The sequence below is a fragment of the Sorghum bicolor genome, chromosome 4 (genome assembly GCF_000003195.3).
Source record: "Sorghum bicolor cultivar BTx623 chromosome 4, Sorghum_bicolor_NCBIv3, whole genome shotgun sequence".
NCBI classification, from domain to species: Eukaryota; Viridiplantae; Streptophyta; class Magnoliopsida; order Poales; family Poaceae; genus Sorghum; species Sorghum bicolor.
The window spans coordinates 50,494,866-50,508,885 of NC_012873.2; the positions used below are offsets into that span (position 1 = coordinate 50,494,866).

Consider the following 14,020-nt stretch of genomic DNA (forward strand, 5'->3'; position numbering starts at 1 on the left):
ACAATACAATGATGTTGTTGGTACCAAAATGTTTCATCCCAATGAAAAATGATATTAATAAGTTTGACATTAGATTCAAATTATACTTTATTTATTCACGAAAACCATTTGCATGGCTGCAAACTGTGCACAGTGCACCTGACAGGTAGAGCCTACATGCTCTCTCCCTACTGTCTCTTTGGGAGGGCCACCCCTCGAGCTGCGCTTCTCCATTCTCAAGGTCACACTAGGTGTCAAGTATCTCAAGTAACAACAAACCGTCTATTAATAAGGGCACTAGAACCAATAGTAGACAGAAAGCCTAAGATGAGGCTAGTCTCAATGCATGTTTCATAAGAGTGTTATGCACATTAAATAGGATGCCACATAAGCAAAATTGCTGACTTGATAGAGTTATTAAATAAAGGAGTTTCATCAGATAAGAGAAGAGTTTCATCCCATGAAACTCATGTGACTCGGTTACCTAATTTATAGTCTTGATAACTATACATTGAAACTATACATTAAGACTGACATGATAACTCTACCACAATCATCATCATAAAGTGACATAACTGCAGAAGTACGGCTCTGCATACACGACATACTTTACTATAAATAATATAATTTTAGGTATTAATAAAGTGACTTTGTAACTTTACATATCTAAATATATATACAATTTTAAACTTAGAGATTATTTACCTCTTTATCTTCAACTATGTATCCGTTTTGTATTTGAAGTGCATATTAACTTTAAGTTCAACAATATATATAAATAAAATATTAATATTTATGATACCAAATAAATATGATATTAAAATAAAACATAATAGTGCAAAGGTTAGAGTGAACTAATTTTACTCTTTACGTTACGTCGAGCAAAAGACAAGGCCAGAGTCAAACCTCACTCCTGCCGTCCAGGGACAAAGCCGTAAATTCCGCCACGTTTCCCTGTGCCGGCCCCCACCCTGTTTCCGCCTTTCTGCGCGCACTGTGCTCCTGGGTCCAAGTCTCCATGTCGTCTCTACGACTCCCATCCCCACTTGCTGCTGCTCTTTGCTGGCTCTCCTCTGGCTACTTGCGGCAACTCCCATCCCCACGCGCTCGCTCCCATCCGATATCTGAGATCTCACCCGCCTCGCCGGCGAGCGGCTGACGGTCCCTCCGGCTATGGGGAACTGCTGCTCCGACGAGGTGAGCCACGCCGGCGCTCACCACGTCGGCGCCGCCGCCGCCGCCAAAGCCGCCTCCGCAGCCTCCGCCGCGGCCGACCGCTTCCTCCGCTCCCGTGGCGCCGGCGCGTCCACGCAGATCGAGGTACGGAGCCTCCCCCCAGCACCCTCAAGGTTCTACCTATCTGCAGCGTTGGGTCAGTGGTACGCGGCGCGGGCGCCAGCAGCCAGCAGCTCGGGCCACCGGCATTGCGCCCGGCGCTGGCGACGGCTCGCTCCCGCCGCGTGTTGTCCGTTTGCTTGTTTGCGGATCGGTGCTGTCGTTTTGTGGCGTTCGCGGAGGACACACCGGGGCAGCGGGGACTAGTTGGTTTGTGATTGGAGCGATGGAATTCTTAGTATCTTCGGTTTATACTACTAGCTATCTGGTCCCCCCGTCACGCTTTTTAGGCTGCGGATTACCCTTTCTGTGAGGATTCGATGTGTTACCATTTCGTTCACGCGATCTAAAAGTGGCAGCGCGGGAAAATGACCGGTGGGCTTAGGCTGGGATAGGACACTGTCATGTATTCATGTTACTACGTTATTCCCTCCGTCCTGCTATAAATGGGCTTCTAAGATTCTTTGAAGATTAGTGTTTTTATGAAATGACATTGGTACCCCTGTCAAAAGTTTTCACAACATACAATAGTTGCACTTTTGAAATAGTGCTAGGTGGTTAAGTCCATTTATTGTGGGGCAAAATTTAATTGCTAGAACTAGAAGTGCATGGGAGGCAGGACATATATGCTGTGATGATTGGGCACTAGGCTGATTTGACCTTGCTGGCCACTGGTTTGGTGCTTTTCCAACAATTCTGCTGATTCTGGTCAGTGGCTTTTGTGTTGCCATTGAGCTGTGATTGAAGGTGATTATGATGGTTGAGTCATATGTCTTATGATATCTCTATTGATTTGATTTTGTGAGTAGCAGGCTTTAAGCTGTAATTAAGCAGTATGACCATAGCAAGTTCTTCACTAATGCTATGTTCCGGGGTATACTTACTTGGAATTATTTGATTTGGGTACCTGGGCATTTCATATTGCTGTTTTAGTGTTATTTGGTACTGATTCCTAAAGGTTTGCTACTCCAATTTGCTCCATGTGAGGACTGTGGTCATATATGTGATTTTATGTCATGTGTTACTTTGATTCTGTTGCGTTATCTGTTATTTGTAGTAGTAGAATTTTAGTTTCTGAAATTGATCGGGCTTGTTTAGTTGTGTAGTATTTTGATTCTGCCAGTATAACATGTTGCAGTTATCTCTCTCAGCATCAAATTTGGGCGATCAAGAATATTTTCCCAAGGTATACTCCTTGTTGCACCTCTTGCTATTGTTCATTTCCTTGCATCTCCTTCAAAAAGACAAGGAAAAGGACTACTTATTGTGTTAAATTCTGCTTTGTATCTTCACTGGAATCTATATATACTGATCTGTCATGTCACTATTGAATGGATTTGTTAGTGCATGTTGGATCATCTTTTTGGTTTAAAAGCCTAAAGTGTTTAGTTGAGCATTATTAATTTCTAAGACTGCAAAGCATAAAAGGGAAGTAGCAGGCTAATTATAACAGAAACAATAGACTTATCTCATAGTGTACAATGTTAATCCGCTACTGTAACGTAACACCATTTGAATATGTTATTGGGATTCTGATAAAAAAAATCTGTACGTCATCCAAATGGGGGAGATAGTAAGGCAAATTCTCAAAGTCTTATCACACAAATTTTCAAAATCTCAGAATCACCTTCATGCTAGATAATCCAGATTTTTAGAATCCCGGATCATCCAAACGGCACCTTAATATGCTACATAGATATAGGTTAGTACTGGCAAGAACATTCTTATGATGAAGTCATTTATTTTTAAGGACTCTATGCACGATTTAATTCTGTTTGATTAGCATTTGATTATGTCCCAGTAAACTTATAATAGAAACTTGAGAAGCTAGCTCGTGTTTCAGATGATACTTTACCATTTACCATTTTATCAATATCACCAAATTTTGTGGCATATTCTTAGAGTTGTGTATCATTATGTTAAGAAAAAAGGGGGAAAACCCTTACAAACCCGCAGGCTCTAAACACACTCTAGAGAAGTTAAACCCTTCCTTTTTCTCTTTTTCCTTCCCTCTTTTTCTTCTCACCACAAAGCTAGACACACTCGCAGTCACAGGCGGGTGCCATGTCCTATACACTCACTTCCTCACTTGTTCTACCATACACACAACTAGTTACTACCAAAGTCTTCCCTTTTTCTGCTCCCATCTTCTATAGCTTCCTCCTCACATGTACCCTCCTTCTCAAGCTCCAATTTCATCATGTTTCCAAGGCCTTTATTGAAATTGAAATTCGAAATACGTCATTGAACTGACACTTTGTGTTGGATGGCAACGGGGCAGGTTCGGATCGGGTGGAGTCTCTGGTCACCCAAAACTGAAACCCGAACTTAAAACCCGAAACCACCCCCGAACACCGATTCGGGTGAAAATCCATCGCCAAAACTGAAACTCACGGATCCCTGGAATCCGACGGATTAACTGAAACCCGAGAATATATTACAATTAATCAGCAAAGACAACACTACAAAACATGATAGATGATACTGTCATACTGAGCTTGATAGATGTTACAAAACATTGAAGTACTAGCAGCTAGCCAGAACATAGTTGATAGTCCAGAACATGATACTGTCATACACGACACTTGAGATTGTTTAAAAAAAGCATCGCTACAAGTTCAGTACAGGTACAGTTCACATAATACAGTCCAAACAAATGACAGAACTTGAACAGGCTGTGTGCGGGGAAGGTCGGCGAGGTCGCGGACTGCTAGCCTGCTGGATTCGCCGTGTGCTCGCCTCCCTAGTCCCCACAGGCTGCGTGCACCCGGCGGCGTCAGAAGCCAGATGCCGGCAGCTGGCGGATGCGGGGAAGGTCGCGAACGGGGTGCAGGGAGGCCGGCAAGGTCGCAGACTGGCAAGGTCACCCGTCGGGGCTTTGAGTGGGTGCGGGCATGCGGCCACCATGCAACTGCAGGGCACCAGGGTGCGAATGAGGGTCGAGGGCTGAGGGATTTCAGGCATATATACTTAGGGTTACTAGTTGGGCTTCTAGTGGGCTGAATCTTTTGGGGCCCTGATGGAGCTCCACGGGTGAAAATAAGGATCTGCCCCAAACCCGCTGTATTTCGGGTACCCGAACCTGAAAATCCATGGGCGAAAACCAGACACCGAAACCGAAACCCGTGGATATCCTCCCTGAACCCAATCCGCTGCCATCCTTGGATTTTGTTTCCTTTCTAGCACCTTTCCTTGCTCACTGCTTCAAGGAAAATAGCTGCAGCTACCTTTCTCTCTGCATCCAAGTTACCTCTGAATATTTATCGAGTTCTTATGTTGCCTCCCTTTGTTAATTGCTTTCTCTTTTACCTCAGAGTAATCCCATGGTGGTTGTGTATTCCAAAAGGAGAGATGGGGCACTTGAAGAAATTGGGCGTAGTGAAGTCATTTTAAATTCATTGAACCCATTTTGGACGACCAAAATCAGTGCGCAGTACCAGTTTGAGGTTCTTCAGCCATTGGTGTAAGATTCTGTCAATGAATACTTTAAACTTCTCCAATGTTGTATCTTATATAATCGTCAAGAGTGGGTGTTGCCTCTTAATTATCTTATTGCTTTAACTGATATTTTTACTTGCAGGTTTCAGGTCTTTGACATCCACCAGCAGTTCCATGATGTCAGTGAAAAGGTGACTACTGTTGCAATTCTGTATTACTTCTTCTCTTGTACTCCCTTATCCCAAAGTACAGGCGTGCACACATTTTAAGATTCAAATTAAGTGATATTTGACCCACAATTAGTCTAACTTTATGAAAAGTTTGTGATATAAAAGTGGTTGCATTGGATCAGGGCCGTCTTGGCATGAATCGGGGCCTAGTGCTGAACTATAAAATGGGGCCTAGGAGGCTAGCAAAAGAGAACGATAAAACAGTATATGGATGATAATGTATTACATTGCAATGGGGTATATTAAGAATTGTACCTATTCAAATGGTTGCATAATCTGTACTTGAACAACATTCTTTTGGTGTTCTTTGAAATGAAATTCTCTTCAATCATATACTCATAATCAATCTTCTCCAATATGTCACTCTCAAGCGCTATTGTGCAAATCGTTAATCCTTTGTTGATTCATTTTAGAATGCAAGTATGGCTTCAATAACTTCAACTTAGAAAAGCTTTTGGTAACCTGATTCATAATTTCTAGACCAATTTGCAAAAGACATGGCTTGGATCTTGGAACACTAGACGTCTTGACCAATTGATGCACATGTATACAAAAGATGAAAAGAACAAAATTTAGGGATATACTCTACATCATATATCAAAAAATAAACAAGCTTGTACTTATTCTGTGGTTCACTAGTCCTATCATAAGCACGGTTGGGCTTGCATGTTGCAGCGCTAGAAATTGGATCAAGGAGTAGAGGGTAGGCCTGATGTGCTATTTGGGGGCCTATGCGGTCAACTAAAAAATGCTGCACACCTGTATGTCACTTGCCACTGAGCCTGCTAATTGCTAATGGTCAAGCAAGCTTGATACTATTAATTGGCATGTTCCAAGCTGAAAAAAGCTGGCATGTTTTCAATCTTCAGGACCTTGTGATCTATGTATTTACTGTTTTACTTGGGTTCAAAATGGAATTATGTAGAATCAGATTCAGATATTTTTATTTTTATTTTTCACTGATACTTTTATACCATATGCCACATTTAAATTTGGTTTGTTTCGTGCTTAAAAAGTATTTAGTTGTCTCAAATATATGTAGAATAATACACACCTATTTTTATCTTAAAATGTCAATAGTATTTTTTTCATTGAACAGATTTCCGGAACACCTACAGATATATTAAAAGTGACTGTATGTAGAATTCCCAAACAAAAAAGAAGCAAATGCATATTCTTGGTCTTGTGCTTCAGAACTGGGAGTTCCTGCCTATTTGAATCATGATTTGATCCATTAAGCATACATTCGTATTGATTTTTTGCAGCTGCTTTGCAATTCATATGCTAATCTGCTCTGCAATGCAGATGCTTAAGCTGGAGGAGCAAGAGTTTCTTGGAGAGGCTACCTGTCTTTTGTCAGAGGTATTGGCTAATGGAATTATTAATTTTTTTTTCTGGTTATATTGACTTTGGTGAAGACTTTAAAATACTTCATTTAATTTCTAGCAAGAATAAATTTTCTGTCCTAATATGAACAGAACTTCAAATAGTTTAACAAAAAAGGAAAGGGGAAAGAACAATGTAAAGTGACTAGAAGGCACTATGACAGTGCATAATGCATGTGCATTCTAATATTTGTCATGTTTGCCTGCTGTGCAACTTGGCTTGTGTGGAGTCATGTGGTGTTTTTTAGTGATCAATAAATAGCAGGTAAGCTCTGAAGCTGAACCTGTGAAGTCAAACTTCCATCCATTTTTATTTGTTTGCTTGCACAATCAAATCTATGATGCCCGAGTACGTGGATACAGATACTAGTATGCTATACGGTGATACTCTGATACTTAGGGTGTGTTTGGTTGCCAGATTGGGATTGCATCGTATATCCTGCATGCGCGGACACAGGCTTGGTGGAACCGTATTTCAGAAAAGAATGTGTTTGGTGAAGTTGCATGAGCTGATGCAAGAAAGCTGAGATGATTTTTGGTTGACTGCATGAGCCGATGCTGCCTGTCTGTCCTGTGAGACGGTCCGCAATCTTCATCCTGCATCCGCCCATGAATTGCATCCACTCGTGAAGGCTAGATAGCGCATACAAGCAACCAAACAGACTGCTCAGGCATCTTTATACGGCTCCGGTCATGCAGGCTGGGGCAGCAGAGCAACCAAATATACCCTTCATTTCTCCCAAAACTACAGGGATATGCTGATTAAAAAAAATAAAAATAAAAACAGCTATCAGTTCATCAAGTAAGCTATGGACTTCTCCTCTGTTTAGATCTTCCTCTTAGGCCTCCCTGGTTTTTGGCCTGCACTTCCCTTCCCGCCGTGGCTACCTCAGCCCTCCGGCTGGTTGGTTGGTTGTTATACAGGTTTCTGTTTTTGTTTAATAAAATCCTACACTGGGGGCTTTCCCTTCTGTATTTCCCGTTCAAAAAAAGTAAGCTATGGACTTAATTGAAGCTAGATTCAATAGCTAAAAACATCCTCCTCTTCCTAAACTTCTCATTGCTCTCTTTCGGAAGTGAAATATCTGTAGGAACTGACCTGCCAGCAGCAATTTCAGCTTGCAGTTGTTCAAGAACGTGAATAGTCTCTTGTACAACTTCTTTTCTTTTTATTAATAAAATCTTGTAGTGGGGGCTTTCGTTGCTGTACTATATATATATATATATATATATATATATATATATATATACGACAGCGCTATATATATACAAAACTCCCCCCCCCCCCCCCACACACACACGCACACACCAAAGAAAAGTAACTTTTAACCAAGGAGAATCAGAGGAGCTTATAAATCAGCACATTAGGAGACTGAGAAAAGTGAGAAGGACAAAGGAAGGACCAAACTGAGGAGAGAAGGTGGACTGACCACACAAAAAGGGAAGGAGCAGCAATCGCTGGTAGCGCGCATGGAGGCGGAATGGGTGATGTGGTCCAGAGGGAAGAGGGAAGAGGCACAAGCAGGTAACGGGAGGTGTCCGGGCGGAGGCGGAGAGGCATCGGCGGCGGGCGCAGCTCCACAGAGGGAAGAAGTTCAGGTGGGGAATGGGAGCTGTTGGGTCGAGGTGACGGCGGTGCAGAGCTCCATAGAGGAAAGAGGCATAGGTGGGGAATGGGAGGTGGCTGGGCGGAGGTGAGAGCGGTAGCGGCATGTGCAATGCACCAGCTCTACAAATCTATGGCGAGCGACATCAAGGGAACATGTCTGCCACGTATGAGGCATTGGCAGCTGTGTCTATGTCTGTGCTGATGGCGATGAGAGGGGACCAACAGAGGACTTCTATACGGAGTGAACAAGTGGTAATAGGGTTTTAAGGTATCCCCCAAAGTACCGGTGGGGTGTCCCAGGCATATTGGGGTTTTTTTTGGAGTCGAATTAATTTCTGATACATCTTGGATACATATCTGGCTGTTTCTGCGGAGTATCCGTATTGGATACGGTATCTGATACCGATGAGTTTTACGAAGTATCCGTGCTTCATAGAGCAGATTTGGTGGCTAACATGAATGTATCATAGGAATTCGATTGCATTTCATTGAACTGCTCGTGCATGTTCAATTAGGTCACTGAAATCATAAATTGCATATTTAAGCCACTGAAGGTGTTTGAATTGCTGATGTCATCAGCAGGCCAGCTAGGCATGGACTGATGATTTGTACCTGCGAACATGCTAAATGGCACGCTGGCACGGAATTCCCAATCCATGTTTGTTGTTTTTATTGCAAAGCAGGCCCACAGTTAATATATTGCTAGATGAGGTACTTAATCTCCTATTTTGCTATCTCAACTCTCAAGCCCTATCTCCTTACTCCACTATTTCAATCCCTTGCACCCAGTGGTGGAGCCAGAAAAGCTGGACAGGGTTTGCTGGACTAGACAAGATGTGCTAAGTAAGATTGATTAAAAATGGATCAGATTTTAATTTTAAGGCTTATTTTCCCCCTTAGGAATGGTTTTACATTTATATTTCCCTGGTGAATTTTACAGGCAAAGGCGGTGCTGCACCCCTGACAGCACTGGCCTTACTCCGCCCCTGCTTGAACTACCAGCCCAAAATCCATCACACTGTTGACTCCCACTCTCTTGCCAGTTGACCCCACTGATCGGCAATGCTCTCAGGTTTCCCTTTAGCTGCTCCATAAGTCCCCATAGTGCCTCCTACAATGAGGAGCCATTTGCAATCTTGCCAGTTCAAACAATTGGCTTTGCCATTTTGCCAGTGAAGATGGGCCCACATGTCATTCACAACAAATGGCAATGTTTCCAATGGGCAAATTGGAAAATTCATCCTCAATAATCCATAGTACAATTGCCCCAGTCCATTGACTTCAAAATTGAAGTTGTCATTAAAAGTAACTGTCCCTGGGGGAAGACAGCCCACAAACACCAAGGCATTGTAAGTAAGGCTGAGATAAGGCTCCAAAGGCCTTGGCTTTGCTGAAAGCGGCCATGGTTTCAAAGGTGACAAGGTGAACCAAGGCAAGCTGGGTGTGATGAACACAGCGATGCCTTTGAAACAGAGAAAGCGACTCACGTGGAGATATGATAACAGTGGATATGATGAATTAGGTAGTAGCTTTAACCAAGGCTGTTTGTTCTTGGTCCTTTTGGGTGCTGCATCATGCTGTTTCTCCTGTAGTTCTTTTACTAGGTACAGAAAATAGAGTTGTTCTTGTTCCACTATTGGACGATAGCACAAGACACTGGACATGAAATATGTTGCTCTTGGCAGCAGCTTCTCTGTTGCACTACATGGTTGATAGATGTGTTTCTCAACTTCTGATTCATGACCATCTAGGGGCCATTATACCATGAAGGTTGTGTGGTTAGCTTCAGACTTTGGTACAGGGAGGGAACAAATCTAGACAGTATATACAATTTTATGGGGATTCAGTGCAAAATTCAACGAACCTCTCTGCAAAGCACCATGTTTGTGCCAATGTGTTGTGGCACTGGCACCAATCAGAGCCCTCTGCCTAATGACGTTAGTTGACTCAATTTGTTTAGTGGCCTAGATGTGCAAGTTTGGAGTGCATGTACCCAATTGAACCTATATGACAGCACAAATCTCATGACCCTTAATGCAATTTACTTGCATTTACAACTTTAGTATGACTGGTAGCTTGTGCTCAAGTGGCCTAAGGTAACATGCATAGGCAACTTAGATGTGAGCATCATATTTCACAACTGCAAGGCAGTACTTGCATGTTGCATCACCTGAAAGATTGTTGTGATTCCAGAATTTCTTAATGTTAAAATGTTTCAAGACCATCCTAATTTTAGATTAATACTATTTTTACTTCGTTGAAGACAGACTGTTTTTGCAGGTTATCACCAAACGGGACAGACTGCTGACGCTGAAGCTTGGTGTCTCTGAACATAACTTGCCAAATCCTAATAAATTTGGTGAGCTAACTGTTCAGGCTGAGGAAAGTTCAGGTTCAAAAGCAATAATGGAGATGATATTCCGCTGTTCGGATCTTGAAATCAAGGATCTTCTAACAAAGAGTGTAAGCTTACAGTCTTATGTTTTTAATACTTAGGTCTTCCATTCCTTTTTCCTCGGTACATATTTGCGATTGTTGTGCCTATCTTATTTTTCGTGTCATATTTCACCATTCTGACAGCCTACCTTCTTGTTCGCTTGTGTTGCATACCATTCTGATTTCTAAACATGCTGTGACAGGATACTTTCTTGCTAATATCTGGAATATCAGATAGTGGAATGCCTGTTCCAATTTGCAAGACAGAAGTAAGAAAGAATGATCTCAATCCTAGGTGGAGGCCAGTGATTCTGAATCTTCAACAGATTGGAAGTAAGGCATGAGACTATCTTCTTCCTTTTTACATTTGTACTTTTGTTGATGTTTGCTATTAAAACCATATATTATCTGACTATATTTAACCCTGACACTCCTAGGCAACACCATGCCTTTGATTGTGTAACCACCAACTATGAAATATATTTTTTTAATCTAGTCGTTACGGTTATATTGTGTTGCAGGAGAACCCTCTAATTATAGAATGCTTTAACTTCAGTAGCAATGGGAAACATGACCTAGTCGGGTAATTGTCCTCTATTTAACTCATTTCACTGCCTGCACTTGATATAGCTGTTTTCTATTCGCTACTTTTCCACTTTAGTCTGTTCATAAGTATGTTCCATGGTGCCTTAGAGCCTGGGCCATTAATACTTGAATTCCAATTTGTTTTCTGATTAGATACCCTTTGTAATTCGACAGCAAGATAGTCAAGTCAGTCGCAGAATTGGAAAATATGTACCATAGGAAGAATGGTGAAAATTTCTTTGTTCCTGCCAGCAATGCTCATGAATGTCACAGTAAGGAGGTAATTTTTTTTTACTTTGGAATGTCTTCAACTGTTGCATTGTGTATATCGTTTTTCATTCTGATATGCAGGTATTGAAGAGTCAGCTATATGTAGAGAAATATGTTGAGAGCAACAGGCATACTTTCCTAGATTATATTTCTGTTGGGTGCCAGTTGAATTTTATGGTAGGCGTAGATTTCACAGGTATGCAACAGACATGGTAGTGCAACTTGTCCTTTCCGCATTACTGCTTCTAGTCATGAACTCATGATTCATGAACTCATGCTTAATATCATAATATGTTATTGTCGATGTTTATCCTTTCTAGCTTCAAATGGAAATCCACGGCTTCCAGATTCTTTGCATTATATTGACCCCTCAGGTCGGCCAAATGTATATCAGAAGGTGAGCTGCTGATTGATTACCCATTTATTCTTGTGTTCTGATGAGTGATGGCCTTCTGTGGTTGTGAGCATATACTGATTTTGAATTCTTCTATTGCTGTTTCGTGGTAGGCAATACTGGAAGTTGGAGATGTTCTACAATATTATGACCCAGCGAAGCGTTTTCCCGCTTGGGGCTTTGGAGCAAGACCTATTGACGGTCCTTGTTCTCATTGTTTCAACTTGAATGGCAGCACTTATCAACCTGAGGTATTATAAATTTTTTGCTACATTCAAATGCTTGTTTTCTTCAGAATAATATCAAATGTTGCTTCTCAAAAACTGACTTCGACAGTAGATTGGCTAATATATTTATTTCGTGAAAGTAAAATACAGTTCTCGAACACAAAGTAAAGCACATTTCATGTTCAGCAGGATTCTTATTCTCGTTGGAGCTATTTACTGATAAGCTGATCTTATCACTCTTCCTCAGGTTGATGGAATACAAGGAATTATGTCAGCTTATATCAGTGCTCTTCGTAATGTATCATTGGCTGGTCCCACCCTCTTTGGTCAGTTGATAAGCACTGCCATGGCGATAGCTAGCCAATCTCTTGCTGACAATCAACAGAAATACTTCATTTTGTTAATAGTCACTGTATGTATAACTGAACACATCATCAAAAAATGGCGTTCATGTTTTTCTTCTTAGACATCAAACTATTTTCCAGGATGGCGTGGTGACTGATTTTCAAGAGACTATTGATGCCATCATAAAGGCATCAGATTTTCCTATATCCATCATTGTTGTTGGAGTTGGAGGGGCTGATTTCAAGGAAATGGAGGTAATGTAAGGACCAGATAGTTGTTACAGTTTTATAATTCATTTGTTATTAGTATTTTCCTTGGGATATAAAATTGAAATGTTTAGAAATAGTTATTGGCTGCATAGATGCAGCGCTGTAGGAACATGGGATATAAAAAATTTCGTTCCCAGCAACTATTGGAGCTCCAGGAACAGAAGTTAATGATTCAATGTTTCATTTTTTTTTCCAGTTCTAGTTCTCTCTAGCTGTTACTTCCTCAGTTTCATAGAATTAGCAACCATGTACTTTATATATCGAGTGATAGTAACAAGATTTGGTTTCTGATGTTTAAGCATAAGATAAATGGTGTCAACATAGTTTGATATTAAATTTTGTGTTGTGTAGTTTCTAGATCCAAATAAAGGAGAGAAACTGGAAAGCTCAACCGGGAGGGTTGCATCAAGGGATATGATACAGTTTGCTCCGATGAAGGATATGCACGGTATGCATATGGCACAGAATTCAATCTCTCTTTTATTTTTTCAGTTTCCTCCCTGAAAAGATGAAAAATAGATGATCCGAGTGTAATATAAAGTACTCCCTCTGATTCCAAATGTAAGTGGAGTATTGAATCGATATTTGATAGTCTCCAACAGGAACTGTTTGCATATATAGCCACACATATTATTTTCATATAATCCCACATTCTGCATCTTTACTGGAACAAGCGGTCTTATAATTGGTGCATCTTTATTTTCAGGCTCTGGGATATCTACACTTCAATCACTTCTTGCTGAGATACCAGGGCAATTCATGACGTACATGAGGACGAGGGAAACTCAAACAATTAGTTAGTACATGATGCCTCCAATCAGTGCAGGATGCGCCCTCGAATATCATTTTCGGCCTTTCCGTTACATAGTGGTGCAAGTTTCAAGTCATGGATGTGAGATAGATAATATGGACGTGTCAAGTGTAGGTGAAAGATTGACCTCCTGGAGACGTCAACATCAAATTGGTGAGTTGAGCTTGTTTAAAAAGGCTGGCATAAAAAAAAATGCTGCCTGTGAAGAGAAATGAGGACCTCGACCTCAATTCCATGCCATTTTTCTTTTACCAAGGTTTATTCTGGTTTGAGTCGGATTCCTAGGCTGAACTCTCTCTACCTGTTTGTAAGATATGTGATTTTAGGGTTTGGGCCTTTATTATCCTTATTAGGTACGCTAGAATAGGAACTATTTTGGCATTGCACATTCAATTTTTCAAGCATGGACAATATTCTGCATGGCTGTTTAGTTCACATATATATATATGGTGGTGACTTGTGACCTGTATAATATAGACACCGGAATATAGAGAATTTGTGGTTAGCCATGTGACAATCTCAGTGAAGATTTCAGGCTTCGGGGTGCAATACGTTTTTGTATTCTCTTCTTTTAATTATGAGCCATGTGACAATCTCAGTGAAGATTTCAGGCTTCGGGGTGCAATACGTTTTTGTATTCTCTTCTTTTAATTATGTATATGTACGACCCGCGCGTTGGTTAAGATGTCAGTTGAGACTGTTTAAGT

The 14,020-nt window shown here is 41.2% G+C and overlaps 1 protein-coding gene across 1 annotated transcript; it reads left to right on the plus strand.

The window, feature by feature from the left end:
* LOC8059601 (protein BONZAI 1) lies at nucleotides 995-13,916 on the plus strand. The gene is made up of 16 exons (XM_002452125.2): nucleotides 995-1,299; nucleotides 2,453-2,500; nucleotides 4,629-4,777; nucleotides 4,895-4,943; nucleotides 6,288-6,344; nucleotides 10,257-10,439; nucleotides 10,616-10,750; nucleotides 10,934-10,995; nucleotides 11,172-11,277; nucleotides 11,349-11,463; nucleotides 11,588-11,664; nucleotides 11,775-11,912; nucleotides 12,136-12,300; nucleotides 12,374-12,487; nucleotides 12,854-12,950; nucleotides 13,209-13,916. Exons 1-16 carry the CDS (start codon nucleotides 1,153-1,155, stop codon nucleotides 13,301-13,303), a joined length of 1,737 nt encoding a protein of 578 aa, XP_002452170.2. The 5' UTR covers nucleotides 995-1,152; the 3' UTR covers nucleotides 13,304-13,916.

What these genes read in the sequence shown, in the direction of transcription:
- LOC8059601 (XM_002452125.2), top strand. Translation starts at nt 1,153, where the DNA reads ATGGGGAACTGCTGCTCCGACGAGGTGAGCCACGCCGGCGCTCACCAC. An exon ending in CTACCTGTCTTTTGTCAGAG is followed by an intron (nt 6,345 to 10,256) that starts GTATTGGCTAAT and finishes CTGTTTTTGCAG; the next exon opens with GTTATCACCAAACGGGACAG. An exon ending in CTGATTTCAAGGAAATGGAG is followed by an intron (nt 12,488 to 12,853) that starts GTAATGTAAGGA and finishes TGTGTTGTGTAG; the next exon opens with TTTCTAGATCCAAATAAAGG.